A 16,814-nucleotide genomic window follows, 5' to 3' on the forward strand; every position below is an offset into this window, starting at 1 on the left:
CAGTTCAAGGTAAGCACTCTACCACTTGAGGCACAGTGACACTTCTGATTTCTGGTGGTTAATTGGAGAAAAGTGTCTCATGGACTTTGCTGCCCAAGCTGGCTTTGAACCACAGTTCTCAGATCTCAATCTTCTGACTAGCTAAGATTATGGGCATGAGCCAGTGGCACCAGGCTTCTCCCAGCTTTTATATACTCAGTTTAGGTAAGTTTTTTTATATGCAGTTTAGATAAACTAATTTTTCTAATTTACAATATGATATTATTAAAAATAACAATATTTGATTGAACATTTAGTTAAGAATGTACGATGTCTGGTTGACAGAATATAAAAGGTAAATTGATGGTAATATTTTATATCCCTTGCTAAATCAAGACAATAAGATAAAAGGACCTGAGTGTGAATACATAAGGACAATTACCATCAGTCATGCAAGTACTGGTATTAAAAATAACTAGCATTCACTTAAGGTTTAATTGTCGTGGATATTGTAAATGAGATTTTTATGTCTATTCGGGATTTATGTATACAGTTACTTGAATTACAACAATTGGGGATGCAGTTTGGACTGGAGGAGCCTCCTGACTGTCTCCTTCACATCTTTGTTCCTCAGGCTGTAGATGAGGGGGTTCAGCATGGGGATAAGGACTGTGTAAAGGGCGGTGGCCACTTTCACCAGGAGCATTGAGCTGTTGGCATTGGGCACACAGTAGAGCAAGAGAATGATCCCATGGAAGATGCTGATGGCAGTCAGGTGGGAGGTACAGGTGGAGAAGGCTTTCCTCAGCCCCCCCTTGGAGGGCATCCTCATGATGGTGACAACTATGACCACATAGGAGGCCAGGGTGATCAGGAGGCTGCAGGACTCACTAAGTATTGAAATGATGAAACAGGCAATCTGGCTGAAGGATGAGTCAGAACAAGACACAGAGAGGACTGCAGAGTACTCACAGCCAAAGTGATTGATGATGCCGGGTGCACAGTAAGACAGGTGCCCCAGGGAATACGTGAGTATGACTGAGCAGAGGCAGCCCCACAGATAAGTCCCAGCTATGAGGAGAGAACAGAGCTTGCGGGACATGGCAACTGTGTAGAGCAGAGGGTTACAGACGGCCACGAATCTGTCATAGGCCATCACTGCCAGCATAAACATTTCTGTAATCACAAACGTACAAATAAAGAAAAATTGTGTCATACATTCTTGGAAGGAGATGGTTCTGTCTTTCACGACCAAGATCTCTAGGAGTTTGGGCGTAAACACACTGGAATAACAAATATCCAAAAGGGCAAGGTGGGTGAGGAAAAAGTACATGGGCGTATGAAGCTTGGGATTGATCCTGATGACTAAAATGATCCCCAGATTTCCAATGAGAGTGATTGTGTAGATGGTCAAGAATATGAGAAAGAGGGGGGCCTGGAGATAAGGGTAATCTGAGAAACCTATGAGGATGAATGTGGTCACAAAGCTCTGGTTTACCATATTATGTGACCTATTCCTTCATTTAAGGAGAAAACAAGAAGAGAGGAAGGAAATCTGAGCAGCAGAACTTGGAAAGTTGGGGTAATATATGCTTAGCCAAATATCAGCAGGAACCTGAAAACACACAGCCTCACTGTGGATTCAAGAATCTGGTGGTTCACTACTGATTCTTACTTAACCACTCAATGATAGTTGGTCACCATGTGTCAGCTTTTTCTTCTAGATTGAATCTTCATTACCTGGAAATATAGTATAGTACTTTTCAGAATCGTTGTTTTATAAAAATTATTTGTAAAGTTATCAGATTCTTAACATGCTTCATGGTGAAATATACAGATATTTCCACAAAGAAGATAGCATAATTAAATCAGAAAAATCCTGAGGAGGCTGTCATGGTCACATAATGATGGTAATGCATCACGGGAGGAAATTATATACTTTTAATATGGTAAAAAATATGGGATGCAATTAATCTGTCCAAAGCTCATTATTATTTGTAATGAGTACTTTTTTCTTTCCCACTAGTATCATATTAACAAGTACTCAAAAATATTTATTTCACTGGGGTTTGTGGAGGTTTGTGGTGGTTTGTCTTACAAACAAATTTCTCTCTGGCCATTGACTCACACAATGGCCATAGGTAATTGCCAAACATTCAAACAAAATGGAATAATGCAAGTGTTTTGAAAATATTATTACAAATTTCTACTTGGAACACAGTCTGTCTGTTGTATATATCGTTGGACAGATGAAGAGACAACTGGTTAATTTTTAGTAACTTAGAAGTGTTGGTCTAGGAGAAAACATATATAAGGTTAGCATGAGCACTTGATATTTTTAATTCATAAAGTGTCTAATTTTAATAAATTCACACCGTTTGTCCAAAATAAATGACTGATTCTGGAAATCACACATACCTTGGTCTGTAACTTGGAAATGTCTATGAAAATTTCTACTTCGGAATCTAGGTAGACAGCTCAGCTGTAGAGACTCACAAGAGACTGATGGATATTGTGCACTGTTCTGTTAATCACAGGTGTGAAAGGAAGCTTCTTCTCAATTAGGAAATCCGGTTAATTCCATAGGCGATGGTCACATAGGATAAGAAAACTGAGTTGTACTGTCCTCCTACAATAATGACTCTTGAAGAAACTGGTCTCTAAATATTCTCCAGCTTACATGGGGGGAAAGATCCCTGGATAATTTGCCTAAGTATAAATGAGTAATATTTATGGCAAATATTTTATCTTTATAATATATACATATTATATATAGAAAATATGTATGGGCAGAATTTTAATAAAAGTATTCCTTACAATTTTACCATTCTTTGTATTTAGTCTTCACTAGCAAATTTTCTACTAACAAATTCTAACACAAAGCTCCCATCTTAACATCAAAAAGACTCTTCTCAAACAATATTATTAAAAGAATCTGGGGTGTTGATTTTTATAATTACTTCTATGTTTGAACATCATGGATCATAGAATATATATAATTGATATATGTAATAGACTCTATATATTTATGTGCATGATTATTTTTTGGTGCCAGTACTGGGGCTTGAACTTAGGGTCTGGGTGCTCTTCCTAAGCATTTTGCTCAATCCTAACAGTGCTCTACCACTTGAGCCACAGCTCCACTTCTCGCTTTTTTTGGGGGGGGGAGGTTTAGTCGTGGGGCCGGAACTCTGGGCCTGGGCACTGTCCCTCAGCTCTTCGGCTCAAGGTTAGCGCTCTACCACTTAAGCCACAGTGCCACTTCTGGCTTTTTTCTTTTTGCTTATGTGGTGCTGAGGAATCAAACCCAGGGCCTCATGCATGCAAGGCAAGTGCTCTACCACTGAGCTACCTTCCCAGCCCTTTTCGCTTTTTTTGATAGCTTATTGGAGATGAATCTCATCAACTTTCCTGCCTGGGCTGGCTTTGAAACACAATCTTCAGAGTTTTAGCCTCCTGAGTAACTAGAATTATAGGTATGAGCCACCAACGCCCAGCCATAGGATGTCTTTATAGAACTGAATTACTTATATTTTTTGGTCCCTAAAAGATATTGTTTTCATCTTGAACATAGAAGAAAAATAAAAATACTGATTGATTCATAATCCTCATGTTCATACACATATATTTGGAAATGATTACACAACATGATTTTATACTAAATTTTCATCCCGCTGTGGTTAATTTCCAATTCTTCTTGAAACCTGTCATATCATCCTAATTGATTGGATCACTGGCCCACTTCTTGTTTTCATTCAACACCTTCTGGCTCTCTAGAATCCTTCCCCACAATTTTAATTTTCCAGACGTTCAGAACATTGGAAACAACCGTTCAGAACATTGGAAACAACTGATTTTATCTCATTTTAATTTTGATGAGTTGTCCAACCGTCACTGAGTAGTTTTCCTCAAACCTTGAAATGCAAGTTCTACATATTACACTCCGTAACTGAAAAAGTAAACTAAGAGAGGTGCAAAGTGGAGCCTTCCTGCAATCCAGGCACTTGGAAAGTTGAGACAGAAAGATCATTTATTCAAGGCCAGCCTATGCTACATAGTTGGAATATCTCTCAGAAATATAATATCACCAATCATATCGCAGTGGGTATAGTAATCACTGTAATGAAATTACCCTTGCTAATATTTTAAAGTAATCAACATGTTGGGAGGCCTAATTAGTTTAGCACAAGGGACACTACTTCACTAAATAAATAAACTGCACCAATGTTCATACTATTCACAAAGAAAAGAAAAAGGATGTGAAATCTATATTTTGCTCTTTTTTTACTTTGAATTGAAATTTTCCTCAATTCATCAATCCAGCAATGTCTCCTGTGTCATCTTCCTGGCTCTGCTGCCTTCCCATCACCCTTTGTGCAGACCCTCCCATAATCCTGGATACATCAGTAGAGAGAAAAGAGAAATCATGCAATGTCCCGATATCCCTCCATCTTATTTCTACTGTCACCTGCAGCTATTTCTGCAGAATGTGGCTGGCTAGTTTAATGATGCTACTATCTAAACATACCTCAGCCTCTATGACAATAATTTAAATCTTTAGGACAGCATTGAGTTATATTTAACCTATTCTCCATGGATTTCTACAATAACTCCCAAGAATAACCTAATCAAGTTTATTTAATCAATTTTCATAGACTTTTTTCAATGTTGTCTTGTAGAGACTCTATTTGGTGTCTTCTCGTTGAATACATTGGCCCCATTTCTCCTCTAAAGTTTTATCCTACGTCCTGTTTTAATGGTATGTTGTCATATGGATCTTCCAAGAAAACTTTCTGGAGTCCAAATATCAACACTTTTCATCTCTATTTTCATTATATCTTTATGATGACAGTATATCTAAAATAACTAGCACACTATGCTAGATTTTATTTATACTGTTATGTATATATTGTAGTCCCTATTTCTGAATTTATTACTTTCCTGAGAACAAAGCATACATTTAACATGTCATTAAAAGTCCTGTTCTATTCTTATTTTACCTGGCCATCAATTAATGCAAATTGAAACAACTCTGAATTCCATCTCACCCCAGTAAATTGGCCAACATCGTGAATTCGAACAACAAATGTTGGCAGGGATATGGGGATAAAAGAACCCTACTATACCATTGGTGGGAATGTAAAATAGTACAACCATTATGACAGCTTTCTGGAGATTCCTCAAAATACTAAATGTAGACCTTCCCTACAACCTAACCATATCACTTCTAGGCATCTACTCTGAACAACATGAGCCAGGATATGATAAGGACACCTGCACATCCATGTTCATTGCCACTATTCACAATAACCAAGCTATGGAAACAGCCCAGATGCTCCACAGAGATGAGTGGATCCAACAACTGTTGCAACTATATATAATGGAATTTTACTAAGCCATTAGAAAGAATCAAATAATGTCATTTGCAGGGAAATGGATGTAACTATAACAAATGATGTTAGGTGAGGTAAAACAAGCTCAGACAGATAAATGCCACATGCATTGGAATATGACAAATTGTACATAAAGTGACACAAAAGGATAATACATACTCTCAGGAGAGAATCAGAAAGGCACAATGCCTAAGTGCCTCTTCCTATCTATATAAAATGACATACATACTGAAACAAACTCCAAGATATACAAGCAAAAGAAAAACCTTTTGTTTCAGTTTTTAGTTTTTGATGATTCTGTCTTCTTTACCTTATGTATGGTGCATTCCAGAGATCGGTGGGGCACAGAATTCGAGGAGAAAAGAGTGAAAAAGTACAGCCATGGAGCTCACTGGACACTGGTGGATGTGAAGTTAAAACTCATGGGTGGGGATGGAGGGAGGGGCTGAGAGAGAGTGAGGGAGCAGGAGACACTGTGTGAAAGGAAATGAACTCATTACCTGATTCTTGTAATCCTTCCGTCCCTCACCTCCATAATAACAACAAAGTAATTTTTTAAAAGCTCTCATCTATGTAACACAGAATAATGAAGGTCATAGTTTTCAAATGGCCCTAGCAAACTGTCTTAAGCACCATAATATATTTCATCAACTAAAATAATGATATATCATGATTTCTTTGCACAGCAAGAAAATTAGAATTTCTCTTTCCCAAAGTATTTCATATGAAATTGCAAAAAATGTCAATAATAAAACAACTTACCTTAAGCCAATTATGCTGAGATGCATTGTAAATGGATTATACCATTGCTCTAAGTAATAAACTATATGCACAATCTTTCCTAAAATTCATTCTTATCTACTCATAAATTATTCCAAACAAATGCACTAATTCAGTAGAATGGTGTAAAAGAAGGAATCATGACAATATCTTCAACTGCCAAGACATTTGGAAGAGGAGTCTCAAGGAAAAGACCCATGCAGAGCGTTTATGCCTCAATGATCAAGCTGTTTATTTCATGTCTATCCGCATGACTCTAGGGACATTGACTCCAGGGGATCCTGAGAGCTTGTTGTGTGAAATATAAAGAAATTAGAGGAAACTTCTTCTCCTGTTACTTACAAAATATTTTTGTGAAGAATCAAAGTGAATTCTTTATGTCTTGAAAAATATCTAAAATTCCATTTCTAATTAACCAGAAAAAAAGAGTAGGTCTAGAACCAAGGGGGATCAAATCCTTCTAACTACAAAAAAGAAAAGTTATTCCAATAGTGAATTTTATGCTAAATTCCTCCTGACAATGATATATGCTCATTATTATATTTCAATAAAAACGCCTTTTATTATTTTAAAACATTTGTCACCACTCACTTATTAGAGCTTTTTCTGTAATTTTCTTTTTTCCTCATTCTAATCTTATATTCCTTTTTTATTGGTATGATTTTATGTAGCATTGAAATAATATTTTCTGTGATGTATTAGCAAATTAGAGAAAAGGCTATGATTTAATTAGGTCTTCCTGGAGGTTCATTAATAGGGGGAGGTATATAAACATTAAATAAAACCAGAAAGTTACCATTAGAAATTCAACATGATATGAAAATACATTTATGTAACATGGTTTGCATACAACATATAATACTTTCACCACTAAATTACTATTATTTCTGGATATTATCCCATTAATCTTGCATATTATCACTAAAAGTCTTATCATGAGTGATCAAAACACAAAAACTACACCATTCCAGGCTGCCAAAATTTTAATCAATTCACACCATGCAATTTATACATAGAGTACAGATAGCTACACAGATTTATCTGTAGTTTATTTCTTTTTGTAATGCATAATGCTAATTGCAGTTCCAAAAGTTTAATTTATCGTACAGCCATCATCATCACTTTAAGAGTGCTTATATAACTTGTGCCAAATGTAGTCTTTTTATATGAGGCTCACATAACTTAAATTCAATTTTTTCTCTAAAAGTATACTTTTTAAATTTTATGCAGTAATTGATAGAATATTTAGGTAGGTATGTATGTCTTCTGGTTGACAGACTAGTAAATGTTAAATAAACTATATGTAAACCTATAGCTAAATACCATAATTTGCTGAAATATTGTTTATGTTGCTTAGCAATTGTGAAAACACAGATACACTGTGAATGGAATGCACTGGAACTGAAACTATTTTACCTGGTCATTTCCATAGAATTGGTCTTCCTCAGACATGACCTATTAATAGCAAGAGGTTCTAGAAAATTCTAAGCCAGTCATCAATGAAAAACTTTGTCAAATTTCCATGATAATAAGATAATAAGCTATTTCTACATTAAAGTTTGTGAGTAATATATATTGAAATATAGAAAAATAGTTTTGTGTTTATATGACATCCAGCCAAGTGGCTCTTCATTTCAATGAGCCAGAAATAATTCCTTAACATTTACATTGGGCTTATCTATATGGCTGTCATTCGTTAGTGAAATGTTATGAAGATATGACACAGATATGAACAGCTTTATTAGAATGTAAAACAATACACTGATACTCAAAAATAAATGACACATAACTTATTTCTACCACCTGCCAGCTTAATTTCAGTCTATTTTCATAAAGAGAAGATCTTCATTTAATGTGAATTCATCTATAAATACTAATAGCTTGTGCCAAATATAGTCTGAGTTTCATAATTTAAATGCTTTTTCTCTCTTAAAAGGTATTTTATTTCAGTTCTAAGATCCTAGTTAACTAAATCACAGTATATGCAAGAGGGAAACTCCATGAAGTAAGCAATCCAGCAATTAATGATCAGTTGAGCAAAATGAGTCTCAGAAAATTAAAAATGATGTTACAAGTGGGGAAGGGAGGTAGCTAGAGATAGAGGAAAAGGGAATAAATGGAGTGAGAATGGTCACTATACTAAATGATAAAGAAGGTGGGAAATGTAAAATGAATTTGAGCAGGGATCGTGAGTGTGAGTCTGAATGCAAAGCACATGTGGCTCAAATGGAACGTTAATTTGTAACCTGCTGCTACAACCTTTTGAACTTCGGAAAATGAAGAAAAAATATTTTAATATTTCAGAGCTTTTGATGATATATGAGTGATAGGCATAGGATGTCTAGTTATTCAATTCTGAAGGAGAAACTGGAGGTTGTATATTATATCCCTTGGTGAGTCAAATTATAAGATATAAGGAGTAGAGTGTGAATTTATATGGACATGTGTCATCTATAAAGGCAGTAATTGTAATAAGATCAAAGTACTACTCACTTAATTCCCAAATGGGATCAATTTAATATATATGGCATATAAAAATTATTTGAATTTTAATCAAATCAATTGGGGATGCAGTTTGGAGTGGATAAACCTCCTGACTGTCTCCTTCACATCCTTGTTCCTCAGGCTGTAGATGAGGGGGTTCAGCATGGGGATGAGGATTGTGTAAAGAGCAGTGGCCACTTTCACCAGGAGCCACGAGCTTTTGGAACTGGGCACACAGTAGAGCAAGAGAATGACCCCATGGAAGATGCTGATGGCAGTCAGGTGGGAGGCACAGGTGGAGAAGGCTTTTCTCAGCCCCCCCTTGGAGGGCATCCTCATGATGGTGACAACTATGACCACATAGGAGGCCAGGGTGATCAGGAGGCTGCAGGACTCACTAAATATGGAGATAAATAAGCATACAATCTGGCTGAAGGAAGGATCAGAACACGATGCAGAGAGGACTGCAGAGTACTCACAGCCAAAGTGATTGATGATGCCAGGTCCACAGTAAGACAGTTGCCAAAGAGAGTAGGTGAGGATGACCGAGCAGAGGCCACCGTACAGATAAGTCCCAGCTATGAGGAGAGCACAGAGCTGGCGGGACATGGCAACTGTGTAGAGCAGAGGGTTACAGACGGCCACGAACCTGTCATAGGCCATCACCGCCAGCATAAACATTTCTGTAATCACGAATGTGCATCCAAAGAAATACTGTATCATACATCCTTCTAAGGTGATAATCCTGTTTTCCACAACTAAGATCTCCAAGAGTTTGGGTGTAAACACACTGGAATAACACATATCCAAAAATGCAAGGTGGGTGAGGAAAAAGTACATGGGCGTATAAAGCTTGGGGTTGATTCTGATGACCGCAATGATCCCCAGATTCCCCACCACTGTGACCATGTAGATGGTTAAAAATATAAAGAATAGGGGTGCCCATAGGTGTGGGTATTCAGAGAAGCCGATCAAGGTGAATGTGGTCACGAAACTCTGGTTTACCAGATCATAGACCATGATCCTCCATGCAACAAGGTAATAAGCAGAAAGAAAAGAAAACTGAGCAGGAGGGTCTGTAAGGGTGCAAAGCAACAACTCAGCAGAATCTCAATAGATCTAGTGAAGACAAACCAGGGTCAACTGAAGGCTGTGATTCTTCTGCTTTACTTCATTCTTTGCGGATCATTTTCATGGCTTCTGTGTGTGGACAAGTAGCTTTGTTTTTCATCACTGTCATTTCCTTATCTGAAATAAAATCATAGAACTTGCCAATAACATTCTAAGCAAACTATTTGGAAGAGTATCTAATACTAGAAATATTTATTGTAAGATAAAATATGAAAACAAAGGATATATTTAAACATATATGTATATATATATATATATATATATATATATATATATTAAGAGAGAGAAATCATAAAAGCATTGAGCAGATTTCATTGGTAACATATTCATGCCTGGTAGTAATGAGGAAATTTTAGCACATTGAAAATGTAAGAAAAAAGAAAAATATTTAAAAAATGGGGAATTTATCTCAAGGGACATGTGTTGCTACTTGTAATAAGAGTTTGCATTCTCTTGGATGCTAGGAGATAGAAGACTCTTAAAGGAGATAGAGGATCATTAAGTGATTTCTTTAAAAATTCCTCTAAAAGCTATCATATTGTGGCCATTGTCTCTACCCACCTCATAATTATTAAAGAGGCTTAACACTCAAGTAAATGCTATCCTAAGGAAGAATTTTAGGTCTATTTTAAATGTTTCATAATGATTAAGTCATACAAGTTATATAGTCTGTCTATAGTACGTACTTTATTCAGCAGGAATGTATTAACAATGAAAAACTCTCAAAAATGTATTGTTAAACAAGAAAAACCTCATTCAAAACACACAAACATGATTCAGGTCTAGGCCAACTGAAAAGAGGTAGATAAGGAAGAAAGCAAATCTAAATATGATCAAGTAATAAAAAAGTACTGTTTTTGTTATCCACAAAGGAATCCAGACATTGAAATTTTCAGATCACTGAGCCTGAATAAGCAATTCTAGAAATAGATGTAAAGATTTAATAAGCATATTAAGTCATCCAAGAAGAAAGACAAATCATGATATTGTCCATGAAACCTGCCACTTTGGGTCTTAGGTAGAGAGCATCAGCTGTAGCATTACATTCTATTGTAGAAATGAGGGACCTGGGTGAACTTTAGTCTGTTGGCAACATATGTTGATGAAAAATTTTTGTTTATTTTTACTTGTTATTATCCTTGAGTAATCAATCATACAAAGGGATTTCAATTCAGCATGCCAATTTAAGAATATAAGGCATCTTATCAATTTCACCCCTTCTGGCTTCAATAAATATTCTACCATTTGTCTTGAAGATAAAATTCCCTGAATGTTTAAAGCACAACTCATATAATGATAACAACCTAACCTTTGTAAAAATCTTTAAAGAATGGTCAAGACAGACATAAGAGAGATTTAAATGAAAGAATCCCTGACCTTTTTCATATTCTTTGAGATTAGTAACAATTACTAAATTTATACTGGGAATTTTTTGCATGAATATACCTCTTCTCACATCTATAAGATCCCTCTTCAAATCTTCTCATTGAGAGAATTCAAGGCACTGATTATCATATTCAGTTCTATATAACTACAAAAGATATGTCTTCTGTTGTTGATCTATCTATCAATGCCAAGTAAGGGTTTTACTTGTCTTGTATCAACACACGTAAACTCTGTAGATAATCTGATGACTAAGTTTGCTCAGTTTTTTCCTACGCCATCATTTGTGGAGGGAGTACTGACCAACCACAAACTCCATTTTTACAGGTTTTGAATTTGAGGACCAAATTGGTTATTGGGCATTGATTATTACACTTTATTCCCAGCTTCGTTCTTCTCTAACCCCCCACTGCAGTTGTGCATCCTGATAGCCAGGATAATTGGACTACTGGCATAGTCACCACAGTTCTCTACCTAGAATCTCTCCCTAAAATTAAAGGTTCCCCCTAAAAATTCTGATCACAACTAGGGAAATTTGTTAAACATTTCTCAATTCTTCTTCCATCTCAACTCTAAAAGCATAAACTCTGCATATGATACTCAGTAGTTTACAGAAGAGAATAGGAGCCTGTTGAGGTGGGACCTGAAATCCAAGCACTTGGTAGGTTGAGGCAGCAGGGTCATGATTTCAAGGCCACCATGAGCTACATTCCCAGATTGTATCTCAAAAATATCACTGGGATGAACAGCACTACACAGATTGTGGTAAAACTATAGTGCTAATTTTGTGAAAGTTATCAAGTCTGAATTCAAACTTCTACTAGCTTCTGCTTCTAGGGCTATTTGCTATGTAATCTTCTTTTTCTTGTTGTTTTACAATTCCTGTCCTTTGTCATCATAAAATGACCAAGAATTAATTTTTTTAAAAAGAAAAATATGAAAATATTCATCACTCTTCTTTTCTACTATTGCAAGGCAATAGTGCTCCTTGCTAGTGTGTGAAACTACAGACCAGCTATGACTGAGACCTTGAAGTAAATAATTCAAGTGGTTTCATAGCACTTCGTTTAGAAATTCAACTGAAACTTTTCTATGTGAATCTCTACCTAATCTCCCACGAGGTAAGTAAAAATGTCATTTTGACATTTTGTAGAGTATTAAAAAGTTATTCCATGAAAGCCCTTTTTCATTTCTTTTTCTTCAAGAAAATGGCCACGTTCTTCTATAATGTTTCCATTGTATCCTGTTTCTGTGGTAAGTTTTCCACATAACTCTTCCCAGTAAACATTCTGATATTCAGATCTTATTATTTTCTCCTCATCTATTTTTCATTGTACCTATATTATCACAACATATTTTAAATGCACAGGGTATGTTTCTATCTTGCAGGTATATTCTTGTCTGTGTGGCACTCCATGTATCTGAATTTATTACTTATCATGAAAACAAAGTTTACATGTAACATTTCATTTGAAAGTAATCATATATGGAATACAACAATTAAGGACATGGTTTCAACTCAGTCAAATGAACCTAGTAAAAAAGGTGAATATCCAGTTTAGCAGTTTAATATGTAGCAGTATTTAAAATTAGTAGAAACAATTGCCCTTCAGCTGACATAGGTTTATTTTTATCTCCTTGGGATTTCAATAATTCTGATATAGGATGGAAAAGATTCCCCTTGTCAAAGGAACTTACCAAAAACAGATATTCCTGAAGTACATGTCAGTGGATATTTCACTGCCTTTATTCAAAAACTACATGCAAGGGCCTGAAGCTACACACACACACATATACACACATACACACATCTTCTCTTTTATACACACACACACACATACACACACACACACACACACACACACACACACACACACACACACACACACACACACACACACATATATTCTAGCCAGCTGGAGGATATGATTAAAAAGTAAATAAATAAAAAGGTAAAATCTGCATGCACAATCTTCCCCAAATTAAAATAGTCTAATGAATTTTACTAAATAAAGACAGTGAATGATTCTTGAGAAGTATAATTCAAGAGGAAAGGAGAGATGGCATCTCCATGAGTTTCTAAACCTTTTGGCAATGTTGAGATGTCTTGAATTAAAGACTTTCAACCTATGTTCCATGATTTCATTGTTTGTTTCTTCTCCAGCTGCTTGCCTGAGGGGAAATGCACCCTGGAGATGCCTGATAATTTGGTGTTATAAACTACAAACAAAGAAATGGAGGAAACCTCCTTGTATGCTGCTGAAAACATGATTTCTTCTAGATCTTACAGTAATCCATGTAATTTAAGAAAACCCTTACTTTGTTAGAGAGATTGTACAACTGAAAAACACATGAGCAACCACTATAAAAATATGAATAATTATACATGTTTCAATATCACCAACATGATTACACTTTTGCTTCACTTATCTATGCACACTATACCTCTTTTTGCATTCAACCAGGTTAGAATTTTCAGATGATGGGGGGTACATTGGCTATAAATATTGTGCTATAGATATATGTTATTCAAAACAGGCACAGAAATCATAGCACTGAAATTTTGAGTCAATATCTTTGTATTTATGCACTACTCCTGTGAGTTTCAAGTCAGGGGTAAATATGGTGGCAGTAAAATTACAACATATTCAAATGTTAACACAATGGTTGTATTGTATGTGCATGATAAATACAAATGATTGCAAATACATGTACATGTAGTATATGTATTTAAATCTTTATATACATCTATATACACACATATAATATATGATGTAATTATATATTTTATATTACATTATATATTATTAATATGTTAATATTATACATTAAATACATTATATTATTAATATTTTAATATATAATTTAATATATAACTATATAAATGCATGTAATAATATAGATATATAATATTATATAAGGTATTATATGCAATAATAAATTATATACATTATTGTATATAATAATTATACATTTTTATATTATTATAATTATTATGTATATAATATTATATTATATATTACATATGTTATATATAATATATTATTATATGTTATACATTAATTATATATTATGTTATACATAATTTATAATAAGCATATAGGTATATGAAATTGTTTATCACCTGTATCAATACATTTCATGTTGTATTTCAATTAAAGTGATTACCAAGATTAAATACTGAAAATTACTTTAAAATCTAATAAAATAATCAGATTCAAAGAGTAACTGAGTGCAAGTGGCTTAGACTCACAATCACAGCTACTCAAAGGGCTGAACTCTATGGATGGAGGTCCAAAGCTAGCCTGGGCAGATAAATCCAAGAGACTCATATCTCCAATTAGCCAGCAAAAAGCTGGACGTGGAGCTGTGGCTCCAGTAGTAGAGTCTCAGAGCAAGTAAGAGGAGTGAGCCAGCAAACCTAAAGCTTTCTTCTGTATTTTCTATTAATATATATATATATATATATATACAAACATATATAATGTGACATATGAATCATGAGTAAAAAGATGCAAGTAACTAAAAACTATGTAAACACAAGACTACATAAACCATATAAACACAATGTGTGCAGTGAGTTCTATTTTTTTATTATAAAAATACTGTACAGAGGGTTACAATTACATGAGCAAGATAATGAGTACTTTTCTTATCAAGCATTGTAGCCTCCTCCTTTGTTTCCCCTTCCCATCCCATCCTCCCCTCCACTTCCCCCCATCCCACCCTCCTCCCCCCCTACCAAAGTTGTAAAGTTCGTTTTTGAAATAATAATGACTTGTACATCTCATTGTTGCAATGCGTCCACCTGTATCCTTATTTAAACGCTTTGTTTTTCCCTTCCCTTCCACAAATTATACCAACATCAAATACAGTGAAAGCAGGGGTTATACCGTGGGGGAGGGACATACAAAGCAACAAAGAAATAATCTTATAAATGTGTTAGAAACAATCATTAGTCTATATTTTTATATACCAGTATTCCATTCCACTACCCCCAAAACAGCATGTACTTTGGGTCAAGACATTCATTTATATGATGGTAACATATTTTCTGCTCACAAAATATGGTTCCATTATAACAAGAAAAGTTTATTTCAGTCAGGTGGTAGTAGCTCTTGCCTGGAATCAGATACTCAGGAGGATGAGAGCCTAGAATCTTAGCTCCAAGCTAAGGCCTTCAGAGTCTTTTCTCCAATAAACCACCAAAATCCTGAAGCAGAGCACTAGCTCAAGTGATAGAGCATTAGCCTTGTGAATAAAAGTTAAGGGAAAACACCCAAACCCTGAATGCAAGCCTAAACTCCCTGCCTCCCACAATAACAAGAAGAGGAAGAAGAGGAAGAAGTGGAAGAGGAAGAAGAGGAGGAAGAAGAAGGAGGAGGAGGAGGAGGAGGAGGAGGAGAAGGAGGAGGAGGAGGAGGAGGAGGAGGAGGAGAAGGAGAAAGAAGAAGAAGAAGAAGAAGAAGAAGAAGAAGAAGAAGGAGAAGGAGAAGAAGAAGGAGGAGGAGGAGAAGGAGGAGGAGGAGGAGGAGGAGGAGGAGGAGGAGGAAGAGGAGGAGGAGGAGGAGGAGGAGGAGAAGAAGGAGGAGGAGAAGAAGGAGAAGAAGGAGAAGAAGGAGAAGGAGAAGAAGGAGAAGAAGAAGAAGAAGAAGAAGAAGAAGAAGAAGAAGAAGAAGAAGAAGAAGAAGAAGAAGAAGAAGAAGAAGAAGAAGAAGAAGAAGAAGAAGAAGAAGAAGAAGAAGAAGAAGAAGAAGAAGAAGAAGAAGAAGAAGAAGAAGAAGAAGAAATGGAAAGACTTGGAAAAAATTATATTAAGTGAAGTAAGCCAGGCCCAAAGAAACATAGTTCCCATGGTTTCCCTTATTTGCAATTATTAGTATATGTCTGAGACAAGGAGAAACAGTCAGATAAGTTGATGTTAGGTGAAATGAACCCCAAGATAAGGACTCAAATGGTTTTACTTTCTTGTTCTTATTTCTAACATATTTTTAAGATGATTTTTTTGTTGCTTTGTATGTCTCTCCCCCACGGCATAACCTGTTTTTACTGTATTTGATGTTGGTATAATATGTGGAGGGGAAGGGATAAAACACGTTGTTTAAATAGGGATACAGGTGGACCCATTGCAATAATGAGATGTACAAGATGTTATGTTGAAGAACGAACTTTACAACATTGCGGGGGGAGGGGGGAGCATGGAGAGAGGGAGATGGGACAGGATGGTAAGGGGAAACAAAGGAGGAGGCAACAATGCTTGATAAGAAATGTACTCATTACTTTGCTAATGTAATTGTAACCCATCTGTATGGTATTTTCACATTAAAAAAAGAAGAAGAGAAAGAAACATGATTCAGTTTTGCATGTCTATTCTCAGTAATAATTGCTGGATTTCTTTTCTTTTTTTGGGGGTGGGGGTCCGGTCGTGGGGCCTGAACTCGGGGCCTGGGCGCTGTCCCTCAGCTCTTCAGCTCAAGCTAATGCTCTACCACTTGAGCCACAGCGCCACTTCCGGCTTTTTTCTTTTTGCTTATCTGGTGCTGAGGAATCGAACCCAGGGCCTCATGCATTCAAGGCAAGCATTTCTACCGCTGAGCCACCTTCCCAGCCCCCAATTGCTGGATTTCTGTACCATTTTCTTTTTCACCTAAGTGTGTGTCATCA

The 16,814-nt window shown here is 35.8% G+C and overlaps 2 protein-coding genes across 2 annotated transcripts; both read right to left on the reverse strand.

The window, feature by feature from the left end:
- Positions 1-541: 541 nt before the first annotated feature.
- Positions 542-1,483, reverse strand: LOC138833668 (olfactory receptor 1165-like). The gene has a single exon (XM_070031952.1). It carries the CDS (start codon positions 1,478-1,480, stop codon positions 542-544), a length of 939 nt encoding a protein of 312 aa, XP_069888053.1. The 5' UTR covers positions 1,481-1,483.
- A 7,222-nt stretch (positions 1,484-8,705) lies between these two features.
- Positions 8,706-9,656, reverse strand: LOC138833669 (olfactory receptor 1165-like). The gene has a single exon (XM_070031953.1). The coding sequence runs from the start codon at positions 9,654-9,656 to the stop codon at positions 8,706-8,708; it is 951 nt and encodes a 316-aa protein (XP_069888054.1).
- Between the last annotated feature and the right edge of the window lie 7,158 nt (positions 9,657-16,814).

This window comes from Dipodomys merriami, unplaced genomic scaffold, assembly GCF_024711535.1.
Source record: "Dipodomys merriami isolate MVZ:Mamm:240054 unplaced genomic scaffold, mDipMer1.0.p SCAF_21, whole genome shotgun sequence".
NCBI classification, from domain to species: domain Eukaryota; kingdom Metazoa; phylum Chordata; class Mammalia; order Rodentia; family Heteromyidae; genus Dipodomys; species Dipodomys merriami.

Bases quoted from the DNA above. Each gene is read 5' to 3' on its own strand.
- LOC138833668 (XM_070031952.1), bottom strand. From the start codon at position 1,480: ATGGTAAACCAGAGCTTTGTGACCACATTCATCCTCATAGGTTTCTCA.
- LOC138833669 (XM_070031953.1), bottom strand. From the start codon at position 9,656: ATGGTCTATGATCTGGTAAACCAGAGTTTCGTGACCACATTCACCTTG.